General features: G+C 36.9%; 1 protein-coding gene across 3 annotated transcripts in view; it reads left to right on the top strand.

Annotated features, from left to right (window-relative positions):
• LOC148948890 (uncharacterized) overlaps positions 1–25,488 on the top strand; it is a 431,863-nt gene that overhangs the window by 103,355 nt on the left and 303,020 nt on the right. For all 3 annotated transcript variants that reach the window (XM_089094800.1, XM_089094801.1, XM_089094799.1), the window contains exon 4: positions 14,339–14,489. In XM_089094800.1, coding sequence (XP_088950926.1) covers positions 14,339–14,489 — 151 coding nt within the window. The remainder of the gene's footprint in view (positions 1–14,338; positions 14,490–25,488) is intronic.

The raw sequence follows: 25,488 nt of genomic DNA, 5'->3' as shown, positions 1-25,488 counted from the left end.
TCTGCGCAAACTTCTACGCAAGCTGGGCTGAAATTGAAAAGAGAGTGGGCTGCTTCTCATAATGCCACAGCCCAGACTACTCAAGATCGTGAGGTTGACCCCCTTCATGCTTTGCCAGGGACTTCAGGTGTAGAAGGCCAATAATAATTTTTATGTATATATATAATTTTTTTTTCTTTCCCTATTTTAGACCAAGGGTCAAAGTTCCTATCGTAATATACTTTTTATGAGTCAAACTAGAATTGTTTTATAAGATATTCTATAGTAATACTCCTCAATTATCTATCATTAAACAAATTATCAGTATATAAAAGAATGATTATAACACTGAAGTAGCAAATAGCTTATCATACATTTCTATAAAACCTCACCTGTAACTTCTCTTTTAGGCAAGATGTTTTCTAATGTAATAATCCAATATTTCTTTAAACAAACTAACTATATAAAAAACAATTCACTATTTCACAGTTGGCAATTGAACAACCATTCTTAAACTGCCATTTGTTTTTGCACTAAGCTTTTGCATATAACCGTTTATTGTCAAATGATGCATCAGGTCGCTCGAATTATTAATTTACCGACAGGGATAATTCGAATTTCAATTGCGCCTTGCAACGTTGAGTTTCTTATAGCAGGATGTCCATAGCTAAAAAAATATTAAAACGGGTAAAAAGATGTTTTAATAATTTACAAATATGTCGTCACAGCGATGTCAAGAAACATTGTTTGGGCGAACCCATTTCTTGTCATCTCAAGCAAGAATTTTGAGAAAACAGTTAGGAACATGTTAAAAGATGTTTTCGAGACAGAATTAGAGGCTGTTCTATTTCAACAGTGTTGAGAACTCCGATACTCCAACTCGAAAGGGCTTCGATCCTCCTAGCCCGAAGGAAACTCCCGGTTCCCAAGGATTCTCCCCGGGGGGCTCTAAAAAGGCCCATCGAGCATTTGAATTGCACTTTAATTGTTGATATGGATGGAGAAAAAAAAAGTTCTTCTCTCTTACAATGATTTATTTAGTCCAGGTCAATTACGTCCAACACATAAAACAAATCCATTGCCAAAGGACATAGAAAAATTTGAATTATCGAGAGAATTACACCAACACCAGTAACCGACGTATGGGCCTCGCGTCCGCTAATCAAATCTGAAGAGTAAGGGCTATAGAACATACTGCACCGGTTGAACAATGGTCGGCTTACATTGAGAGTTATATTGATGAGGGTCAAGCACAAGAGTTGGACCCATACTTTGCGTTTTTATTCTAAAATTTTTTGGAACAAAACCATTAGTTTTATATATCATTCTCTTGTTCTAACTTATCCTTTAAGAATAAGACTTCATTTTCCTGACTAAAACAATATATATTTTTAACATGTTCGGTTGTCATTATGAAAGACATATGGCAATGTAACTTTTTTTTTCTTCTTTTAATTGTTCAGGTGGTGGGACAATGACTATGAAAAATTGACATAGTTTATTAACTTTATAAAAATAATGGTTATTTTACATAAAAAATAAAACCTTTTTTCTACAGATTAATGATATAGCACCACCACCAGCATTGAGTGATGAAACAAGTGAATTTACAGGACCAATTCTATCAACACCAACGCAGTTTAGTGATGAACCTATATTGGTTCAAGAGAATATGGAGTAGCTGATGGATTTCTTCAATGAGGTTTTTGGGGAAATAGCTAGCCTAGATGACTTAACTGTGATATTGAAATGTTTGAAGATCCGGGATGGGCAGTTAGTTTCATGCGTGAACATTTAGGGGATGTTACTAGTGCATATGAACGGGTCCTCATAAAGAGATTCCATCACAGGACAATACACGCTGGCTCGATCATTTGTCCCCAAACACCTTGGAATATGTACTAGGGGACCTCATGCCATATTCAACCAATGTTATTGAACAGACTGGGAGTGGTTGTGGTGTTATTGACAATTCCCTTTCACCCTCCACCATTCCACTTAATTATATATCTAGTACTAGTAGAAATACAACAACAACTGCAACGTCGGTATCCCCTCTACCGGATTTTTTTCTGTCCAACTCTGCCTTGCACCACACATTGGTCTAAAGCGCCAAATTCGTTGACCTATTCTACTCTCTCTATTGTCAGGGGATATAATACCCGACTTTTCGGCCATTACACCTACAGTTTCTTATAAGAATTGAGCATTTATTGGACACAAGCTGAAGGTGGGGGGAGGGTGTGTCTGTTTAATCTCATAAATATCGATAAAAATATTTTTTTTAAATGAAAATGCGAGTTTTTTTTGATTGGATTACTGGCAAACTTATTTTTTGTAGATACACCCGCTTTTATAAATTTTTTATTATTTTTTTCTTCTGGTTGCTTAAATTAGTACAAGGAAGTGGGCATGGTATCCCGAGGGGGGTATTGTAACTGTGGCATTTTTTGTATATTTTCTATGTGTGCATATTTTCAGTTTTAAAAGGGATGTCTGCGCAAAATTGGGAGTGATATCTATTGTACTAAAATACCATTCGGATTTTAAGTGGTCTAGGGAGATACAACGAATCTATTTCGATACGAGGCTACAGTGTTTCAAGTATGTATTTTTAATTGCAGCATACAGACCACTTCAAAAAGATGCATGTAAAAAAAAGTTGGATAAAATAACAGTTAATGGTAGGGAAGGTTAAAAGTTCCCAAAAGTAGAATTTAATTGTTTAAATTCTCAATTTCCCGTGACACTAAAAGGAATAGATATTTTGAGTGGCCTAATGCACATTTAAAGATTGGTGTCACGGTGTTAGAGTATGAAACAGAATTTGAAGAGGGTCAGCGTTCCGATAAGAAGGGTGTATTATTTCCAGTGCGGGCGCCTTCAGTTGAATCAGTAGAACATTGGATGTGGCTGCTATACACCCCAACCACAGACTCTGATTCGATTGGTCATTTCAATCCAATTAAGGATACTAGTAGGGCTCTATGTACGAGTAAAAAGAGAGGTGGTGTGTGTTATTAATGTCCAACATGTCTCTCAAGGTTTTGGACTGATTTAAAGTTAAAGCATCACATGAAACACTGTAAACGTCATGGATACCAGGCTGTGGAGACGGCAAGCGGAGATAGAGCGATCTCACGTTTTAAAACTTTTCAGAACACGCTCCTGCAGAGCAATAAGATCAGTTTTGACTGCGAAGCTAAACTGACAGACTTAAGCGATCTGTCAAATTCAACTTCTGTTAAAATGAATCAAGCCATAGGGGTCTGTTATGCTCACGTACAACAAGATTCCAATAATCTCATGCAAGTACTGGGTGTACTGGAGATGTTGAGTGACGGTGAAGACTTTATGCGCTTGGCATTGGTCAGTCTAATCCAAACAGCAAACGGTGCAATTTCGCGCCTTCGTTATACAAACTGTCCTATGCTCCTATCACCAGATGACATAGTGGCCAATAAAAATCGTAAACTGTGTTGGGTTTGCAAGGGGGAATTTGATGATTGTGTTGGGAATGGGGGGAGGAGGAAGGTGATCGACCATGATCATTTGTGGCAGGAAATTACATCGGGAGGGAGTAACTTTAGAGGGTTAGCACACCAGTCATGCAATTTAAACGTTAGACAACAATATTTCGTGCCTGTTTTTATACGCAATTCCAATTGCGACTTAAAGTTTGTTCTTGTGGCGTTGGCCCGCATTGCCAAGGGAGGAGTTGTAGATGACGCATGGATAGATGGTTCTTTTTCATATAATATCATACCCAAATCATCGGAAAAGCCACTGCTGCTAGAATTCATGTGGAAAACAGTTGACAAGGGTAACACGTGCCTGAATAAAATCCGTTTTTTAGACACTTTCAGCTTTTTCCCCAAATCTTTAAGTCAATTGATTCAGGTACAGAAAAGTGACAATTTTGATTGCTTCCCCCTCCTCAAACAGCGCTTCCCCGATGATGAAATGTATGATTTATTAACGTGTAAGGGTATATATCCATATCAGTATTACAACTCTGGCTCGAGGCTAGATGAGGTGTCACTACCGCCCATTGAAGCTTTTTACAATTCTCTTACTGAGAGTGAGTGCACCACTAGCGACTACGAATTTGCTAAGAGGGTTTGGGCAAAGGGCGGATGCAAAAAAGGGTGGGATTATTGTAAACTATACTTGGCCAGTGACGTACTCACTCTTCTGGACATTGTGTGCAAAAATATGGATAAAATCTATGGGGAATTTGGGTTGGATTTAGGTTATTATTTTTCCACTCCCCATTTGGTGATGGACTTGATACTTAAAATCAGCAAAGAAGAAATAGGTCTGATCGCCGATGTGGATCAGCATCTGTTTGTAGAGAGATCAATGAGAGGTGGGTATGTTTTTCACGGGGATCGTATCATGAAAACTGATCCGAGTGGACAGCACACCAATGAAAATTCGGACGCAGTTTTTTTGGATATGAATTCTCTTTACCCATCGGCAATGTCTCACTACTGTTTGCCGTGTGGCAATTATAAATGGCTTGACAATCCGTGTGCTTCGAATTTTCCCGACATTGCCAGTGTTGAGGAGAATGGGGCACAGGGATGGTTTTTTGAAATTGACGGTGAAATACCCATGGAAATCCAAGACTTGGTAAAAGACTTGTTTTTCCGTGCATAAATAGACCGATGGGTAGGGACTCTCTGAGCCCCTACAATTTATCTTTAGTAGAGGACGGGAGTATGCACTGGGTACCTTCAAAACAAAAACTAATTGCCGACCTCAACCCGAAACAAAATATCGTTGTTCATCACGTGCTATTGAAATGGATGGTGTCCAATGGTTTCAAGGTCACAAAGATTCATAGAGCCCTCCAATTTGATCAACAGGCGTACATGAAAACGTTTATTGACACCTTGGTCAGTAAGCGTTCACACGCGAAAACGAAAGCTGAAAAAGAAGTCTATAAACTCATTTTGAACTCAGCTTTCGGTAAAATGTGCGAGAGCGTACGACACAGAAGTCGATGTGACATTGTAACCAACCCCTAAGATTGTGCTCAAATCATTGCGGATCCAAATTTCACACCGGTCACAATCATAGACTGTAATATAATGATCCTACACTACAAGAAAACAAACACTTTTTTAAATAAAATTATCAATGGCGGAAATGTAATTGCTGAAATATCCGATAAACCCATATTTCAGTGTTATTATAGTTCATTAAAGATACATGAGTTAAGTGATGGACGAGTTAAATTATAATACAGGGACACTGATTCACTGCCGCTAAAAGTCAGAAAAGAAAACCTATTGAATGATTTTGAAAATGGCGAGTACATTAGCTCACGAATGGACTACACTAATTGGGACGAATCCCTCTACCTAGAGCTAGTGAAACGCCAGGCCCCAAATCAATTGTTAATGCTAAAATCTGAAACGGGTAGCAGTTTGATATTCAGGGGTGTGTTTCCTGGTCCGAAGGAATACTGTGTGGAAACGCCCGGCAAGGTTATCAAACAAGTTTGCAAGGGGGTACTTACACACTTTTTAAAAAATAATTTCGACCTGAATGTGTATAGAAACTGTGTGGAGCGTAGTTTAATGCCAAGGGCAAAAGTCATGGCGATTCGCTATTTACAATTTAAAAACTACACAGTTAGAGTTGATAAAAACTCCGTGTCGGCCATATAGGAAAAAGTCTTTGTGCTTGTTGTGGATGTTAAGTTAATACCACACGTTAACTATTTAATCACAGACCGAGTTGATTGTACAGATTACATAAAACAACTCGGTCTACAAAAATTAACTTAAGTTCATTAAAAAAAGTATAAATTGGGTGGGAGGTTTTTTTGGGCAATGAGGTGTTTTTTTTAAATTCTTTTTTTTCTTTATCACAAACAATTTTCAATGTAAGTGTGTGTGCAAGGCAGATAAATTTCCAGTATTTAATGCCAGCCCCGGCCCGGGCCCACCGCAGCGGGCCCCCGCTCCTGGCGCCCGGCGCGTCCCGGCCTGCCCCCGGCTGCCGCAGCGGCCGCCCCTGGGGGGGAGGGGGGATCCCAAAATTTAAAATGCTGTAAATAAAAGTGTATGATATTATTTCAAGTGCTTTATTCCAATAAATGTTGTATTTTTCTATAAATAAACAAAAATAAATAAAAGTGTATTTATTTAAGTGTTTTTTTTCTAGTGGCTATGTAAATGTTGTATTTATTATTGTAGATAAATTAAAAAAGTGTATTTTTTTTCATGTTTAATGTCCCTTTTTCAATGTAGAATTTTTTTAAAGTATTTTTACCTTTTTAAGTTTAATAAAAGAAAATATGATTCTTTATTCGTCTTCTTCTTCTTCTTCTTCTTATTGTTGGTATTATTGAGCGAAGTAGTAATAGGGAAATTATTTATTTATTAGACAGCCATAGTCTACAGTTAGTTGTCTAAGTGAACTGATGAAAGGAACATGTATCAACTTTAAACACAATGCAGATCGTTTCTACGTGGATTGTCAATGTCGGGCAAAACAATACTCTTAATTAAAATAATTTAAAATTGCAATAAACTGTCTGTGGTAAAACAAAACAAATTCTACTATTGTTACACTACTTGGCAAGAGTCATACAATAAAATAAAAGCAATTGCCACGATAGGATTGGTGAAGATGAAATTCTTGGAAGGCCTGGATACTTTCTGCAATTTGAAACAAAATATTGGTTGATTATTTATGTTATGGCTGAATCTGTTGAAATATGGTCCCATCAAAAAGCTCAGCTTTTTACTATTTATCCTCATCGTAAACAGATCTCAGTTACTCTGGTTCTACACTATCTATTTCATCAGAGCAAATGTATGCGAACACTTGCATTGAACTACACCTACTATATCCTCTACAGAGTTTTTCGTGATTCTAGTTCGTTAATAACTCTCAATAAACAAATCTATCCAGGAGCCCCCAAATTTCTGCTCTCAGCATACAATCAGGCAACTAATAAACCCTACGGCGACATCATATTGGATCTTAATCAAAATACAGCCGAGGATCTGCGTATAGTCACATATATTTTTGACAATGAAATTACAGTATATCTCCCCGTGAACACTAAAAAGACCTATTAGTTGCTATCATGACACTGAAGAAACTACATGAAAATAGACATTTGTTTTCAGTTCTAAGCACTTCAAAACCTGATGCTTAGGAAAGCAATACTCAAACACGGTATTGACAATGATTTCATTAATCTAATATCCGAACTTTGTTTAAATTTGACCGAGGGTAATGTTCAAGTGCCAGAAGTAGTTAAGCAACAGGCAAAGCAACATCTGTTCATTGTACGTACATTGGTCTCTAAAAAGAAAGGAAAGAATTTTAAAAGGAAACGACTTCTTCAGGCGGGCGGTAGCTTTTTCACACTTTTACTGCCAATAATTGCAGGACGTGTAAACAGTTTTCTCTAGTGAGAATGGCAAAACGCTATAAATTGACTCCAATAGAACTCACTCTCTCCCCCGTCGAACACTTTGAGAACAATCTGAGTACATTCCTTGACGATAAGAATATTGTGGATGATAAAAAACTGCTTTCACTTCAAGATGCACTTTATCGAGTGAAAAAACACTAGTCCTGTCGTTTGAAGCCCACTGCTGCTGGTATTGACCCCAAAAAGGAATCATCTCCTCAAGTTTCTGTTTCTGGAACACAATTAAAGAAGGAGGAATTGAATTCCATTGCATTGAAAATTGTAAATCTAATGCCCCACTTATATCTCCAACAAAGAACACGACTCCTAACCTATATGTTGGAAAGCTGTCAAGATCACATTCAGGTTGAGAGCAATGGGAAAGAGATTAAAATTGATGGCAAGAGCTATAATCTACTTGATTTAATCTATGACATGGTTACAAATCGTAAAGGACTATTATCATTTGACGCTCATCTATAAAACTTTCTAAATACATTAAACTTCCCCAACAGTCTTATTGGCAATAGACAAATTCTAAAAAAATTAAATGAACATGCATTATCATCATCATCATCATTATCATCAGCAACATTGACACCATTAAAATATGAACTCGAAGAAGAAGATTTTAAATCAATTTTGGAAAATACTAGCACACCGCTGATAGCTAGACAAAAGCGAAGACGTATCAAGTCAACGTCATCATCACCGCCTCCACAAACAACTAGTATACAACCTGGTAGAAAACGTTATACAACGTGTCTACCTTTAAACTGGTTGAAATTCTGAAAGGTGTTTATGAAAATATTGGTGAAGCGAGGAGTTTAAGTTCCACCACCACTCTTTCTAAAGTCACTGGTGTTCACACTAAAAGTGTACGAGACTATCTACAAAATGAATCAAGTTACACTCTGCATAGAAATCATAGACTTCGTGTCAATCAATATCGAAAAACTAAAGTCTTTGACCTATTGGATACAATGCAAGCAGATCTCTTGTCTCTAGATGAACTTCAACAACTCCACAATACACTTTAAAAGTATATTCTTACTGTAATCCGTGTTTGTAGTTACTATGCATATGCGGTTATATGGTGATCAAAGAGAGGTGTTGACGAGCCATTAAAAGTATTGTACAACTGAGTTCATATAAAAAATTCAATCGGATTGTAGTTCTGAGTTTTTTAATTCCCAAGGTGCAAGGTTTCTAAAGATACATAGTACACTTATATATAATAAACATAGCTCGAAAAAGATCATAATGGCTAAACGATTGATTAGGTCTCTTTCTTTGAATAAATAAACAAGGGGATGCTACCTCACTGCTTTGCCTATCCTTTCTGTAATGCTGCAACCGCTGTAGTCGAATGGTTAGCGCACTAGACTTGCAATGCTATGTCCTTCAGGACGGGGGTTCCGAATCATCTGTCGCCAATTGTTTGGTTTTGGGGTCATTGGTGTGACTCCGTAAGCTTAGCCAGAGCCGAAACAGCTCCATGTGGTTGCCTGGAGAAATTCGGGGAAGGTAAACAGGAACGGTGCGCGGAAGCTAAGGACGCCCTGTCGGTAGAGACTGTGAAGTTTACAATGTCTACCGGCAGTGCTGACCCTCTTTATTAGAGTTTATGTTACATCCAGAGTGTATAGCATAAACTCTAGTGCCTTAGCCTTTACTTACTCTACTTTTTCTAAAAAAAAATTTACTTTCTAGATATCCCTTATTTTTACCCAAGGCTTGGTTAAATGCATTTAAACCATTACAGCTCCCTATGAACAGAAATTTCAATATGACAATTGAGAAGTACATTTTTATTAAATTAATAAAAGGCCACTCTTTTTCAGTATATAGTTTATACAAGGAACACAGTTTCTTACGTCAAGCAAATGAAAACTACCCGACTTTCCCTAGGGTAAATACATTGGAATGATGACAGTCGGCTGTGGAAATGCGAAAGGCGCTATGTGACACATCAGTCAAAAGTGAGTTATATACCAATCCTTCTAAAATCAGGCATGCCCGAGCGATTAGTCTAATCAGAACGGACATTTCCCCCTTTTGTTCGTGAAATATTCTTAATTCTATAATCCACTCAAAACGCTTTATAACCAAACTTCAACCAGTTTTGCAGACCAAAAAGCATAAAGTACACGACTCATCCACAGCCACGAAGATTGTCACATAAGTCTCGCCATGAGATGGCCAAAAAGGCACGATATGGAGGCACATTTTTCTAAAGAAGTTTTTAGCTTCTACTGAACATTGTGGTAAATGTCACTTAACGCCTTTCATATTTCCACAGTCGCAATGGACTGCTTCGTATGTGTATAGCAGGTGTCAATGTGTGTTAGGATAACGCTCAGATGTTTTGTTAAAACACTTGTAACAAAGAATCAGCAAATTTATAATGTACTGAATGTGTCAAATAGCTTAAAAAAATTTTGGGCCATTTTTGCGGCATATCTTTTGGGTCAAACAAAGAAGCTTGGCTGAATGACTGCAAACTTACAACTAAAGCAGTAGAACAGTTCAAGCTTGCCTATTTGAATTGCTAATTAGTTATTAAAGCAAATGAAGAAAGGTTTAACCACCGTGACCCAGCATGAAATCACTGATGTGTGTGAGCCTGGACATTACCTTGGATTGCAGGGTTGAGAATGAAGACCCCTTGTTGGAAGTGTTTGATTTAGTTCATGGCAATAATCAGACTGAATTGAAAGAAGACAGGGAAAGGGAGAATATGCGGATGATGATATCAGAATATTTGTCTGAGATAAAAAGAAAAAATTATCTGAGGATTTGAGAGCATCCCTCTATATTTGGAAAGGTCTAAAGGGCAAACCTAGATGGTATGGTCTGTCTTGGTTTATGCTTCTTCTTTGTGCACTCGCGGAAGTCAAAGAAGGCACGGCTTAACGAATTCGTAGCTTCACCTGTTGTTTTCAACAGTACCTTTTGTGTGTGTTGAAAAGGATATTGAAAAAAGAGGAAATTCATTTTATTGGCTGACTGCTACTGACAAATTTTGGATCTACAACTTTTACCAAATTTCGGGTCTACAATTTTTGCGCCCCACAGGAAGGGTGAATCACTAAATTACGTGTTCGACAATAATTCTGCTTTGAAATTTGTTGAAATTCAAAAGGCAAACTTGTCTTTTGGCAATTTGCCCTTTCCGTCGGACGCAAACATAGCTGTTTGCTGCAATATGAATGTGTGAATATGTAGTATGAAGTCTGACATTCATCAACTTTTACTAAGTTTCCAATGTTTTTCACATATGAATTTACTCTACATTGCAATAGAGGTTGCAAAAAGTCCACTAAAGTAGAATCAGAGCTCCAAGGCAAGCACTCACAGGAGCTGAGTTTTGCAGCAGATTGTGGAGGGTAAAACACTTAGATGAACTGCAGTTGAAGATCTTAACACACATCGAAAGGCCATCAAGCTAAATGACAGAATTTCGGTGCAAAATATGACAGGTTAGGCGAAAAACTTTTGGCAACCCTGACTGGGTTCTCGAAATGTACTGTTTTTGGCAACGTATCATCATTAATCAGTAAAACTTGAACTGATTATCCTTAACCTTTCTTTATTTACAGACCAGGAGAGTTACTAACAATTTACGAAATTCTTTTGAGAAGACGGCTATATTCCTCAACTTTTCGAAGCATTCATGTTTCAGAACCACCCTTATTAATTGCATTATTTTGGCTCCTAGCATCTCATATTTAGTTACATGACTTTTCTTCCTGTTCTTCCAAACTTGGTTCTCTGCGAAAGGAAACACTCTGTACATTGGGTCATATGCTATTTTATGACGACATTCCTCTTTCTTACTAAAAGTTTGGCCTTGGCAAGCAAAGCCATCTTCTCGGCCACTTTTCTTGGTACCAAACTTCACCTGTTTATTCCCATTTATTCTTAATTCAAGTGACTTAGCTTTCCTGCCATTAATTTTTTTTTCAAACCTATTATTGCAATCTGGACCCTCAAAACAAAAAAAAAATCATTCATTCACCAACACTTATGACGCTCAAATCATATGCATATGTGTAATCTAGGAGAGTGTGAAAGGGGCCTGAAATTTCGAATAGTTCTCAATTTTTAGTCAAAGCGTTAATAGTTGGCCTGGTCATCCTCTCTGTTTCCTAAACCGTGCCAATTTACTCTTGAATCTTTAGATACGATACAATATCTGTTATCAGCTTAAGCAATTAAGTTTTAACGAATTACAACTAATGCTTTGACTACATTAAATACTGAATTTGGCAGAAATTCGCCAAATTAGCAAAAATTAGCAAAAAAAAGTGTCCCTTGACAAAAGCAAAAAAGCCAAAAAAAGCCAAAAGCCAAAAAAAGTGTCCCTTTGGCAAGAATAGTGTTCAAGTGGTAACCTGGATCAATTCAATGAACACATTTGTGTCGGTTGTTATTGCTGAACCTGATGGTAAAGGACAACATCTTTGAGAGTGTCTAAACAGGAATTTACAAAAAAAAACTTCTTGTAGCGTTGGAGACATCCATTGAGAAAACATGGTCATACAGGTACGGACCAGCAACCTGCGAATGTGGCTGTTTTTTATAGTAGATCGTCACTCATAAAAAAAAAAAAAAAAAAAAAAAATGTTACGATTTTGTATTCGTTCACGTTCTGTCTTTATCATTAAAAAAACAGTAAGTAAGGAGTGGCGTTAAAACATAAGATCGACAGAAATTACCCTGAAGAGAACTGTCGCTCCTTAAGGAAAAAGTCGCAGAAATTTCCTATCTTTCTGTTAGCTGATTTTCTTCCTTTTATACTTCAGTTATATATTTTATACAATAACCAAAAATTATGTGCAATAGGATAGTGAAGCGGAAACGAAATGTAAAAAAAAACAAAACACTACCTCTCAACTAGTATTGCTCTTGAGTACCAAGTTGGATTAAAAGCAAACTGGGTTCGTGCAGAAAATAAAATTAAAGTAAAAAAAAAAGTAAAGTAAAAAAATAATCGTCTTTTACTAACTTTTATTTCTTTTCTAATCGAAAATATCATTTTTAAAACATTTGTGATTCGATTTTCCAATCCAAATTTGTGTCTAGTGTCAATTTTGCCAGTTACGTGCCCCAAAATTTTGCATCGAAGCTGAGCATGCTCAAGCACAAATTGCAAAAGAACTTTGAGGGAAATTCGTTTGGACTTGCTATTTTGATATCAGACTTGGTCATAGCAAATTGACTGCAAGAAAGGCATTTTGTAATATAGGTTTTGGCAAATATGATTATAACACACCAAATATTGCTAGTTTAAGCGATTTCCCTGCGTCTCCCCTTCGTGGACAGAGTGCACCTTATGAAAAGGCATTAAAAAAGTAAGCATTTAAAGATCTACAGAATACTCATATAGATGATTGTGTACATCCAACCCACGATCTAAATTCTCTCGAGTTTCTCAGTATAATTTCACTCACATTGAAATTCTAGTAATATAGTGCCTATGAGTTGTAATTAAATACCCTTATTTGGCAACATTGAAACATATCTGTAGTGAAGCAGTGAAGATGTTAGAAGTAGAAAAGCCGAGGCTGCTTTTTCACAGTTGAAAACTTTGGAAGAACAGGAAGATAAGTCTGCGAATCGAGATTAGAATGCTGGAAGTGGAAACTACAATGATAACAGGGGCCAATTATGGTTCTGAAACGTGAGTGCTCTGAAAGACGGAGGAGGATTTGTAAGATGTTTCCAAATAAATTTTCTACGAAATGTTTTGCGTACTCGACTGACTGACCGTATTTCTATCAGTAAGCTGTACGAAAAAATGTGGTTTTAACCCGCTTTTTAGGGTTACCGTTCTGCAGATGAAGGATGACAGATTGCCCAAGATTGTCCTATTCTTGATTGTCCCCGAATAGAGTGGGAAGAGGTCACAAGGAAAGATTAAAGGGATATTGGAACTTGGAATGGTGTAAAGAGGGAGGCTTTGAATACATTGGGATGGAAGAGGAGCGTGCGTTGCTGTGTTGGCCACAGGCAGCTTGGTGTGCAGTGAGTTGTCAATAGTAGTAATAATCCCTACAAAGGCTTCTTGGCCAGTAAAGGAGGGGAAGACACACCATTCATTTAAACATTAATCCAAAGAGAGAGAGAGAGACAAAAAAAATAGGGTTGCGAAGATTATACCATCATTCAGTTAAAAAAAAAAAAATAATAACCGTTGGGTATTGAATAAGCGTGAATAAGCTTGAATAATTTTATTCAACCTTTTTTGCTTGAATAAGAATGTGATTGGGTAGGTAGATTTTTTCCAATTCATTTATGATTTTTGCTTTCTGTGGCTGTTGTAGATTCATGGACTGAACTGCATTAAAGTTTAGTATGAAAAGGCGTATATTAGGTGTTACCTTGTTTGGTTGTTCATCCGGCCTGTCATTAACTAGGGGATGAATTCCTGACAATGCTTCTGATTCATTTCTGCTTGGGATGGGTGGCCAGGCAAACCTCTTTTCATTGGATGTGGAGGCTAGTTGGCTGAGCCTTGGCGATTCTCTCTGATAGGAATGTGAGCTGGGATGTTCCGTGGAAGGATTCTTGTCAGGGTCCTTGTTGCTTTAGGAGGGTTGGGGTTGAGTGTTCTGTGAGTGAAAGTATTGGGTGGTTTCATAAAGGGTTTAGTTTAGTGTGATAGGGCTACTTTTGCTTCCTGAGCTGCAAATGGGTAAGGTATAGCTTTCTCTATTGCTATTTGGAGAGTTAAAACTCTTTTTTTCTTTGCTTTTTTTTATATAATACAGTAGAGAGATATTTGAGTTAGTAGTAGAGATAGTAGATTTTTGAATAAGCCAAACGAGTGACACCTTCGAGCTGATTCAGGCATCGTATCACTGTTTTAATGGTCTAACTCATTTATGATCAGTAATTATTTATTTTTTTCAGAACGAAGTGTATTAATGAAAAACGACGACGAGAGCAAGAAAACGTTTATATTGAGGAGCTGGCTGAACTCATCTCCGCCAGTATTACTGACATGAGCTCCATCTCTGTGAAGCCTGACAAATGTGCTATACTTCAAGAAACTGTTAATCAGGTATGAGTACACAGTAGATAAGAGAAGAGATCTCCCTCAGCTTGGAGATATCTCCCTCCAAATAAATTAATATTGCTTAAACAGAAAATTTTACTTGTTCATTTGACTTTCTATACCATAAATGACAGGGGCGTAGCTACAGTATTTTTATTAGAGGGGGAGAGGGGGTGCTATTGGAGTAGGCGCTATTCAAGCGGTAGTTAAGAAAAATAATTATCTAACAATCAGGCTACTTGATGAATTTATAAGCTTTACGCAATACATCATAAACAATAGACATACATTAAACAATCATAAATATAAGTTCTTATGCTTGGCTTTTACTAAATCATCAGCAATGAACTGCTGCAGACGACAGTTAGTTAGTTAGAGGGGGGTTACACTGAATATCATTTTTATGTCTATAATTCCCTTCACAAGCAAAGCTCGGTCTCCTAGTGCAGCATGATGAAACTGATAACAATAGAAAAAGAGAATGGGTTTAGTACCGTTTATACGTGCACACCAAATTTTTAAATGTTGAGAAAAATCTACATATTTTGTTTAAATTCACTTTATTCTATTCTCAGCAGACATTTCGCACATCAGGCTGATAAAGAGATAAATGTCCGACAAGTAGCACTGGCGTTGTGTGACTTTTATGTTTTTACTTTTTTTACTTTTATGTTTTTGTTTTTACTTTTGTAACTTTAATAAATCAAATAATATTAACATTTTGATTACTAAATATCAGTATATGTATATTAAACTGACAATGCACATTCATTTGTATTTTATTTCAGTAAAGTGCAAATTATGTTCTGGCCTTAGGAAGGCATAGGGGTTTTGAGCCCAACTTATGTTAATTTTTGCTTGTTTTGAGTTTGACTCGGTTATTTATTGTAATTTCTGTTCGTTTTGGGTTTCATTTATTTATCGATGATGATTTGTGGTAGTTTCACGCTTGGTAGATTATTTGATTTTATTTTTGCTCATTTTTTGTTTAATGGAGTTCTTTACTTTTCTTTGAAAAACTTATTTTTTGGAAAGTTTTTTTAATTAATTTCTGTTCGTTTTATATTGACAAAGTCTTTTCAGGGAAAAAGAAAATAATAATTTAAAGCTTTTCGTTTATTAAGACTTTACATGAAAACTACATGAGAACTTTACTTCTTTCATGAAAATTAATTAGAAAAAACTTTTTCCACAAAATAAGTTTTTCAAAGAAAAGTAAAGAACTCCATTAAACAAAAAATGAGCAAAAATTAAATCAAATAATATACTAAGCGTGAAACTACCGCAAATCAGCATCGATAAATAAATGAATCCGGCTAGTTTCAATCCTAATTATTGGCACATTTACGTCAATTCTTTTTTTGGAGCTGGTTAAAAGAAATATTTAGAATATTTCTTATATTCTGAGAAATACTCTTATTTCTTTGGAGGAAAAGGAGAAATATTCTTAATTTTTTTTTTGAGCTGGTTAAAAGAGATATTTAGTAAAGCAAAATAGCAAGAAGTCAGCATTGTATTATGCATAGAGACAGATTTACATTTATGGGTTAGAATATGAATCCGAAACGTAAGGAATAGTACACTATCAGCGGTATTGGGCATTTCAATGACAAATAAGAGAATCGGAGTTTCAATTAAATACTGGAAATAAAAATTAAAACAATTAAGTGATTTCTGGAGCGGATCTACCTCTACCAAACTCAATGACCAAACTACAACCCATTTGACCTATCTAGTTATTGTACGAATATCATTATAAAATGCACCAAGTCTTATTTTCTTTTCAGTGATTTCTTTTTCATTCAGGAAAATATATTTACTAGTATTTCACTGTATCTACCTTCTTATTCTTCAATGATTCCATTTCTGTTCTATTTGAAGGTGTAGAGGGTGTATTCATTTCCACTTCTGAAAGTTTTAAAACAAGAGAATCTAATCTTGAACTGATACATTTTAGAAAGTAAAAGCACCCTAAATAGTAGGGAAAAAAATTGACCTGAGCAAATGTGGCGAAACAGCAAGCATAGAACATTTTTCAATTTTGCCAATAACTTGGCTCAAATTTCTACTTGATGATAGGGCATCAAAGGCAATATATTTGAAAAATATTAATGTGGAACATATTATGAAGCCAATGGACGCCTATTTTTCTTGTTTTCCTTATGTTAAAAACGAGCATGGATTAATTAAAAAAAATATATCTGCTCAAAGTAAAGAGCAAATTTGATACTTAGAACGAGCAAAAGTTTAAAGCTACTTCGTAAATTATAGTTTTTACCAAACTATTGGAGGGACAACTGCCCCCTCCCCTTGCCACCCCCCCCCCTCCTCCTCAACGACGCCACCAATAAATGACAAGGATTTAAAAGGAGAAATCATTGATGAAAATTTATGTCAAATGTGTCAAGAAAAATTGAATCTACTTTCACAAATATATTGATTTCGTAAAAGAATGTTTTCCATCCTAGTAGTTTGAGTAGTATTTGAATTTATGTACAGTTGAAAATACTTTTTTCGTTTTTTTTTATTTAATTAAACGATAAGAAGGAAACCTCTTTTCCATGGAGTTTGGTATTATACCGTCTTGGTTATCTGTTACAGACTTTTCTGTCATCATGTAAGTACGCGGGAGACGTTTAAAAGTCGTGTCTTCATTATGGCTTTTCATGCGAGATAGCCCTTGCTTATTGACTCTTTCTGGCACCTTCTGTCTGTATTCGTAGTTTTCATAGGGATAAGTCCTTTTATTAGACAGTGAAAAACATATACAAAAGTTTCGGATATTTCAATCACATATACAGTGACTGTCATCAGCAGACATACTAAAGGTTTTATTATATCTGCTGATGACCGTAACTGTATATGTGATCTAAATATCCAAAAGTTTTTTTATCGGTTTTTCACTGTCTAATAAAAGGACTTATTTCCTATTTGAACTTTTATTTGTTCGTACTAGAAAGGCAGTGTGGTCTTCGTAAAAAGCCCTTGGTAGTTTTTAAGTCTCAAAAGGCAAATCAGGGGTATTTAAAGGTTTTTTTTTTCCAAGAAAAGTCGAATCCGGTGAATGAAAAGATGTTTTCACTCTGCTGATTTCGCCTGGAAAGGGTTTAATTGGTTGAATCGGGTAATATATAAATGAAGCATAGATTTATTTGGTTTGGCAAGTGTATTTCTCCCTTTTAATCGTTGGCAACGCCGTGTCTTTTGATATTAGCGAACAACGGCAATCGGCGCTATTCGCTAATTTAAAGTGGCAGTTCTTTAAAGCTAATTTTAAGTGGCAAGCAACGACCGGAAAACCATGAAAGACATCCACTAGGTTATCCGGCTTTTGATTTTTTTTTTTTTTTTTTTTTTTTTTTTTTTTTTTTTTTTTGTAATAAGGTTTCGCATAATTTGTTTGGTGTTTCCAAAATCCAAAAATTAATCCCCTCTCAAAAAAATAAAAAAAAGGCGCTATTATTCCGTAAAAAAAAGTCTTGATGCCAAAAGGTTATCCGGCTTTTGAATATTTTTTTTTAAAATAAGGTTACACATAATTTTATTGGTGTTTCCAAAATCCAAAAATTAATCTCCACTCAAAAAATAAAAAAGGCGCTATTTGTCCGTAAAACGAAACATTTGTAATGCCAAGCAGGTGCAATCAGTTGAGCATGATGATATGAGAACTTATCTAAATAATGTAATTCTTTGCTTTGGGCTGTAAACAATTTCGCAGTATTAATACTCTATAATCAGACCATTTTAGCATTTGCAATTATTGCGCTACTGCAATATAATGATCAGATTTCTAAATAGTTACTACTCGCGTCTAAATGGGTCAACATCAACTCCAAACCTGAACCAGTAAGGAAAAATCGCTTTGGTGGCATGGTTTAGAATTAATAATGACAAACTGCGCCAAGTTTCGCGGGAATAGCTGGGGTAACGTGGGAACATGTATTAACTATTGATAGTTCAAACTCTAGGGACAGAAATAATTTTAATTAACATATTTAATTATTTCAAAAGTCAAAGCAGTTACACTTAGGTGAGGATCATGATGGGAGGAGTTATCTTGTAATGTAATTCTTTGCTTTGGGCTGTAAAAAAGTTCGCAGTATTAATATTGTATAGTGAAACCATTGTAGCGTTTGCAATTAATGCACTTTTGCAGTTTTCTATTCATACTTTTTCTATTTTGCAGTTTTCTATTCATACTTTTTCTATTTTGCAGTTTTCTATTCATACTTTTTCTATTTTGCAGTTTTCTATTCATACTTTTTCTATTTTGCAGTTTTCTATTCATAATTTTTCTATTTTGCAGTTTTCTATTCATACTTTTTCTATTTTGCAGTTTTCTATTCATACTTTTTCTATTTTGCAGTTTTCTATTCATACTTTTTCTATTATGCAGTTTTCTATTCATACTTTTTCTATTATGCAGTTTTCTATACATACTTTTTCTATTATGCAGTTTTCTATACATACTTTTTCTATTATGCAGTTTTCTATTCATACTTTTTCTATTATGCAGTTTTCTATTAATACTTTTTCTATTATGCAGTTTTCTATTCTGCAGTTTAATTCATACTTGTGTTTAAAGTGTTCAAAATCAGCTCCAAACCTGATCCAATAAAGAAATTTTGTCTTGGTGGTATGTTTAAGAACTAATAATGATATGATGCACCAATCATCGTGGGAATACTTGGAGTAAAAGGGTACATGGCATAGTTATGGGAATATGTATTAATTGTTGATGGTTCCAACTCCATGGACAGACAAATCGGGAGCAGTTGTGGATTCCAGCTGAGGATGAGAATAGGAGAAATGGCTACAGGGAACAGGTTTGGGGGAACAGGTATAAAAAGTTCATTTGTGAGGGTCCTTTGCCCTTTACCGATATTTTAAGGATGAAAAGGCTTGAGCTGCTAAAGTTTCTCGCAGCTGCTTCTCCGTTGGTAATCGCTTTCTCCAATAAAAGGCCTTTTATTCAACAAAACCTTATTATCAGCAAAAACTCGCTCCTGAAAGGAAACTTGTACCATTATCTGTTAGTATTTCTTTGGGTAGCGCACGGTGGGTAGTATATTTTGCCAATTCCTCCCCCACTTTGGGTGATTTTATCCGTTCGCATTGGGATGGTTTGAGAGTGTTGTTTAGCCAGATCTGTGATGACCAGAATAAATCTATTTTACGAACTGGAATACTGTAGGGTCGTACCACGTCCTTTGACGCTCTCTCAACTTATTTACCAAAAATACGCATTTTCCCAATGGGACCATTTTGATTGGTCTTTTATGTGTCACTGATCAGCCCATCAGCAACCCTCTATGATTTACAGAGTTGGTTCTGTAATCAATTTGTTTGATACTTATTTTATTATCTGGAAATTTTTTTTTCAAGACCTTTTTTTAAACTTTATCTTTTTTTGAAAATCCCATTTTTTATTCCTTTCCACCAGAAACATTGGTTACAAAACATGTCCAATATGATTTTCCATTGTGCTCGAGTACCCTAGCTTTATGACCACGTGCGGAAGTTTCTGTGGCACCAGGAGCAGTAACTTCTCTGGGTTATTTTTACCATGTACCATCTAAGCAATTTCCCCTTTAGCTTCCCCTTGCGACACAATCTCCGGGATAATGGACCCTTATGTTCCTACGATGCGAATCTAATTCCTTCGAATGTGTTATCTTCTGACTAAAGCTCATCAAAGTGCCAGGAAGGTAAGCCGTTTGGTCTATATTTTGGAAATATTCTATATGAGAGTTCAGGCTCCATCTTCACGTTAAATTCTTTCCTTGAAGCCCATTTTAACTCTGTTGATATTTCAGAGTGGGAATGAACGTATAGTCCTTGAACGGAAATTGGACTTGTTCATGGGATGCTTCATTCCTTAGACTGGGTTGTTTGGTATTTCTCGTCTCTTTAGTTTTCATACGAATGACCGCGTGGACCTTTTCTTTTGGTCTATCTTCCAGTGAAAGAAGGCTCCTGATATTTCTGCAGCCCCTTTCATCAATAGATTTTGGTAGTAGAACTCATCAATAGATTCATCAGTGGATTTTGTTTTCTCTACCTCCCCCACGGAGAAGCTTCGCTTTTTAGGGGAGGTAGCAATAATTTTTTGTTGATATGTTTTTTTTTTAATAAATCGCTCTCTCTCAGTACATCTATTGCCATGAGATATACAAGATCTACTTTAATGTTTGTCTACGTACTAATCCATTTCCACTTGAAATCTCAATCCAAATCTTTGCGGATGGACATTGATGTCTATTCTATAATAACACAGTGCCATAGCTGTATCCAAGTGGTTTGTGTTAATCTGGTCAGTATGATCAGCTCGTATGTAAGTCTGATCACTACAGTGTTCAGTAGGCATTTCAACTAATTCTCTATTCAATTTCCCGCGTACTTATGTGATTCCACAAAAATACACACTTAACTATCAGGACTACTAATCAAAATCATCATTTTATATTTTTAGCCCTTTCTGCCGCTATCTCTTCACCCGGGGGGAGGGGGGGGGGGTGCTATTTGCCGACCTATTTGGCTTCCCCCTAGGTCCAGTCATGTTCGACATATAATTATTTTTGTTTTGATTACTTCTAGTAAGGGCAGTCAACGGGATAATACCCTTGAGAGTTATATTCAAAACAAGTACCAACACCCTGTTCTTACCTTCTTGAATTATATTCATGCTTTTGCTCTTTGTAACCATACCCTCTCTACTAATCCCGCTGAACGTCGATTGTTCTGCATCCGACACAACTCTTGTTTGTTTCGGCATTAGGATTCCCTGATAACCCATTTAGCCGAATTCTTTTCGGCTCCTTAAATAAACTTTCAAATCCTTGGGACCATTTTCAATATCATGCTCTATCAGTGTTTTGCATAACTGATTTAAGCTCATGGATTAACTCTTCCACATCCTCTATTATGTCATAGTCCCCTGGCTGAAGCTATTTAAGCCCTAGATCTGTTGATCCATATTGGAAATATTTCCAAGAATGAATTTTTCTTTTGCTTACTTCTGGATCTCTTTCGAAAGGGCTCTGGGGACAGCTGAAATCAATCACGAACAGTATCTTTGAGTCTTAGAAGGTTCTTTGACTCCTTTATCGGTAGGGCCTCAAAGGTGGCCTGTGTTTTTTTATTTAGGCAGGGTTGAAGTTCGGCTACCGAAACATCTTTCGGCCACCTCATCAATTCACCTTTTTTTTTTAATTGAAGATATATTGATGCGTACATATTTGCTTTCTTTCATGATGGTTGTTATTGTGCATAGAACACAGTATGTAAATTTATAAATGTATGTAAATTTATCTACAGTGGCTTAGAAGACCTATCCAGGAGTTTCCCCATTCTTTCTTCACCAAAAGCTTCCTTATGGACTGTTTTATTATTTTTTTTTCTGCCTCTTCCTTTTTTGCTTTTTATTGTCTTTCAGTCATATTTACTTCTCTCATTCAATTAATTAATGGCTTGACAAAATCTTAGATTTTCGCGACCTTGTGAGTTAACACTATGATAGCTTATGGCCACCATAAATCCAGACGTTCTCTGTCTCTGTTATTAATTTCCTTCAGATCATTCTCGAGTCAATGCTTCGCTGATTCTCTGGTCTATAATACGGCCGAAACCCATTGGTTTAAACTTTCTAGAGCCCCTTGCTTTAGCTGAGTCCCTATAAATGGGTTCTCATGCATGCTGACCTTGATTTTTTATAGTTCATAATCCCACTGGTTGGCGTGCCACCTCTAGACTGTCTATCCTCCTAGAAGTCATCATATATATTTTCTTTGAATTTAGGGTCCAGATTGTCCATCTGGACTAACTCGTTGTTGTGACGCAAACTGATTTACCGGACTTGTACTAGCCATTTTGTTAATTAATAGCAATGAAGAATGGAAACGGGTAAAGATTTGACCAATAATCCTCATTGAATTCATAATAAATGGGTATCAGGCCTAGACTTTTCCGGTATAGAGCTGTTCGAAATATCTCTGGACACCCCTGTAAGTTTATAGTTCTCTATGTTGGGCCTACACAGGTCAAGTATTCTCACGAAGTGGTGTTTCCATAGGTACAGTAATATCCCTGACGACCACTTTCTTCGATTTGCCGCAAAGGAGTATTAATTTCTCTGTAATTCGAGTAATTCCTCACCTAAATGGAGAGTTTTATGCCTTGTTATCCTTTTCAAATTATCAAACAATCCAATATATCTCTTAATGCCCCTCAGTTATCAACCTTTCTAATAACTCTAACCAAAGATCCTATATTTATCCCCACAACTATCCAAGCAAATTTTTGCAATTTGCTAGAATCTCAATAATTTGAAGTTATCCAAAATGTATGCGTCAATTATCCGTAAACAATTACCTCGCCTAGACAGCGAATTTAAAAATTGAGTTTGAAATTAAGTCAACTATTAAACGGAAGCCAGGCTATTCCTGCGTGGTATAAACTAAAGTTTACTTCAAATTAAACGGAATAATTTCAGTAGTCCACTATGTGCAGAGGTTTAAATGAAAGTGAATATCACTTGATGTGTGAATGCGAAGAGCTGAGTGATGGGAAATTTAAAGTGTTTGGCAGGGGGGATTTTGAGGGGTTGGTGAGAGTGTGTGTGGATGAGTGTTTTATGGGTGTCAGAAGTTTGGCAAGATTCCTTTGTCTCGTGATGAATCATACAGGGTTTGTCCGGAAAGTAACAGGACTGAGTCGAATTAAAAACATCTATTGAGCAAATCGTTACAATTCTTTAAAAACGTTCCAAATAGGCTCCTCCTGCGTCAATGCAGCGCTGCCAGTGCGATTTCCAAGCATTGAAGGCGTCACGGTATACATTCTTCGGAATAGCCCTGAGAGCTGCGGTGCAGGCTGCTTGGATCCCCTCTGTCGCCTCAAAATGCTTGATTTTCATCAGCCTTTTCAGGTGAAGAAACAAAAAAAAGTCCAGGAGGCCACATCTGCGCTGTAGGGCGGCTTGGCGTTGATGGTCTGTCCAGGAGGAACAAATTCATGGTGGACGATGCCTTTGATGTCAAAAAGACAAAGAGCATCGTTTTCGCTTTGGATTTTCTAATTCTTGCCTTTTTTGGGTGAGGAGACGCCGACGTATGCCACTCGGAAGATTGCCTCTTTGTCTTGGGATCATACTCAAAAATCGAGGACTCGTCACCTATGACTACGTTATTCAAAAATTGGGGGTCACTTTCACACAATGTTCAAATTTTCTTGGCACACTTGCACTCGCCGCAATTTCTGGTCGTCACTGATCACTTTTGGGACCATCTTCGCGCACACTTTGCGCATGTTCACATGCACCGTCACAATGTCATGAACGACATTTAACAGAAACGACATATGGTAAATTTAACATTTGGGCAATTAAACTAATGCTTAGTCGACGGTCTGAGTTCAAAACTGCGCACACGAATCGTATTGTTGGTGTTTGTCGAAAGTCTTCCAGCACAGTCTTCATCGGCGACCTCTTCCCAACCCTCCAAAAGGCTTGGCGACAGAGAGGCAGATTTACCGAGTTTCACAGATAATTTAATCGCGTACCTCTGCTCTAACAAACGCTGCATTTTCGGCTTGTACCACTCACAGAAACACGGGGTCTCATTGGATTGCTAATCAGAGGTTTTAGTGCCCTTTTTTGATTCAGAGTGATTAGAGGGTGTATACCTCCCCCCGCCTCCCCTCCACACACACACCTCGTATTTTTCGAAATACATCTGATAGAAATTTTGAGATGGCCAATAGTTGTTGTAGAAACTTCGAAAAGAGCTCACTCAATTGAAAATTGAAAGCGCTAGTGGCCTTTTTTAATAGTCAAAAGTTATTGGAGGGCAACTACCCGCCCTCCCAAGTCCACCATTTCCCCAAACACACCCAATCAAAATTTTGAGATATCCATTTTGTTCAACGGAATTGAAAGGTCTGGAAATTATGTCTTTGAGGATGACAACCCCACCACAGCCCTCAGGGCAAGGACCATAAGTTATGCCCTGGGGGCATACAAGGTATAAATAGAAATGGTGATCGTAAAAACTCCAGAATGGGCTCGTTTGATTGGAGATCAGATTTTCTAGTGCCCTTTTTAAGATTCAGAGTAACCAGAGGCTGGATACCCCCTCCCACCCACACCTCGTATTTTCCCGAAATGCATCTGATAGAAATTTTGAGATGGCCGTTTGTTGTAAAAACTTCGAAAAGAGCTCGTTCAATTGAAAATTCAAAGGGCTAGAGCCCTTTTCAATAGTCAAAAGTAATTGGAGGGCAACTAACCCCCCTCCCAAGCCCACCATTTTCCCGAACACATCCAATCAAAATTTTGAGATAGCAATTTTGTTCAACGGAATTGAAAGGTCTGAAAATTATTTTTGTGAGGATGACAGCCTCACCACAGCCCTCAGGGCAAGGGTTATAAGTTTTGCCCTGGGGGCAAATAAGGTATATATATATATATATATATATATACATATATATATAGAAAGGGTGGTCATAAAAACTCCAGAATCTGCTCATTTGATTGGAGATCAGATGTTCTGGTGCTCTTTTTAAGATTCAGAGTGATCAGAGGGTGGATACCTCCCCCACACCTCGTATTTTCCCGAAATGCATCTGATAGAAATTTTGATATGGCCATTTGTTGTCGTAAAAACTTCAAAAACAGCTCATTCGATTGGAAATTGAAAGGGCTAGGGCCCTTTTTAATAGGTGAAAGTGATTGGAGGCCAGCTAACCCCCTCTCACGCCCACCATTTTCTCAAACACATCCAATCAAAATTTTGAGATAGCCATTTTCTTCAACGTGGTTAAAAGGTCCGGAAATTATTTCTTTGAGAATTACAACCCCCTACAGCCCTCAGGGCAAGGGTTTTAAGTTATGCCCTGAGGGCATATAAGGCATATATAGGAAGGGTGACCGTATAAACTACGGAGGGGGCTCATTGGATTGTTGATCAGAAGTTATAGTTCCCTTTTAAAGATTCAGAGAGATCGGAGG

The sequence above is a fragment of the Artemia sp. Qi Xiang Cuo genome, chromosome 9, assembly GCF_049724085.1.
Source record: "Artemia sp. Qi Xiang Cuo chromosome 9, ASM4972408v1, whole genome shotgun sequence".
In the NCBI taxonomy this organism is placed as follows: domain Eukaryota; kingdom Metazoa; phylum Arthropoda; class Branchiopoda; order Anostraca; family Artemiidae; genus Artemia; species Artemia sp. Qi Xiang Cuo.
Note: the sequence above shows the minus strand (reverse complement) of the source record. Positions and strands in the feature narration are given on the sequence as shown.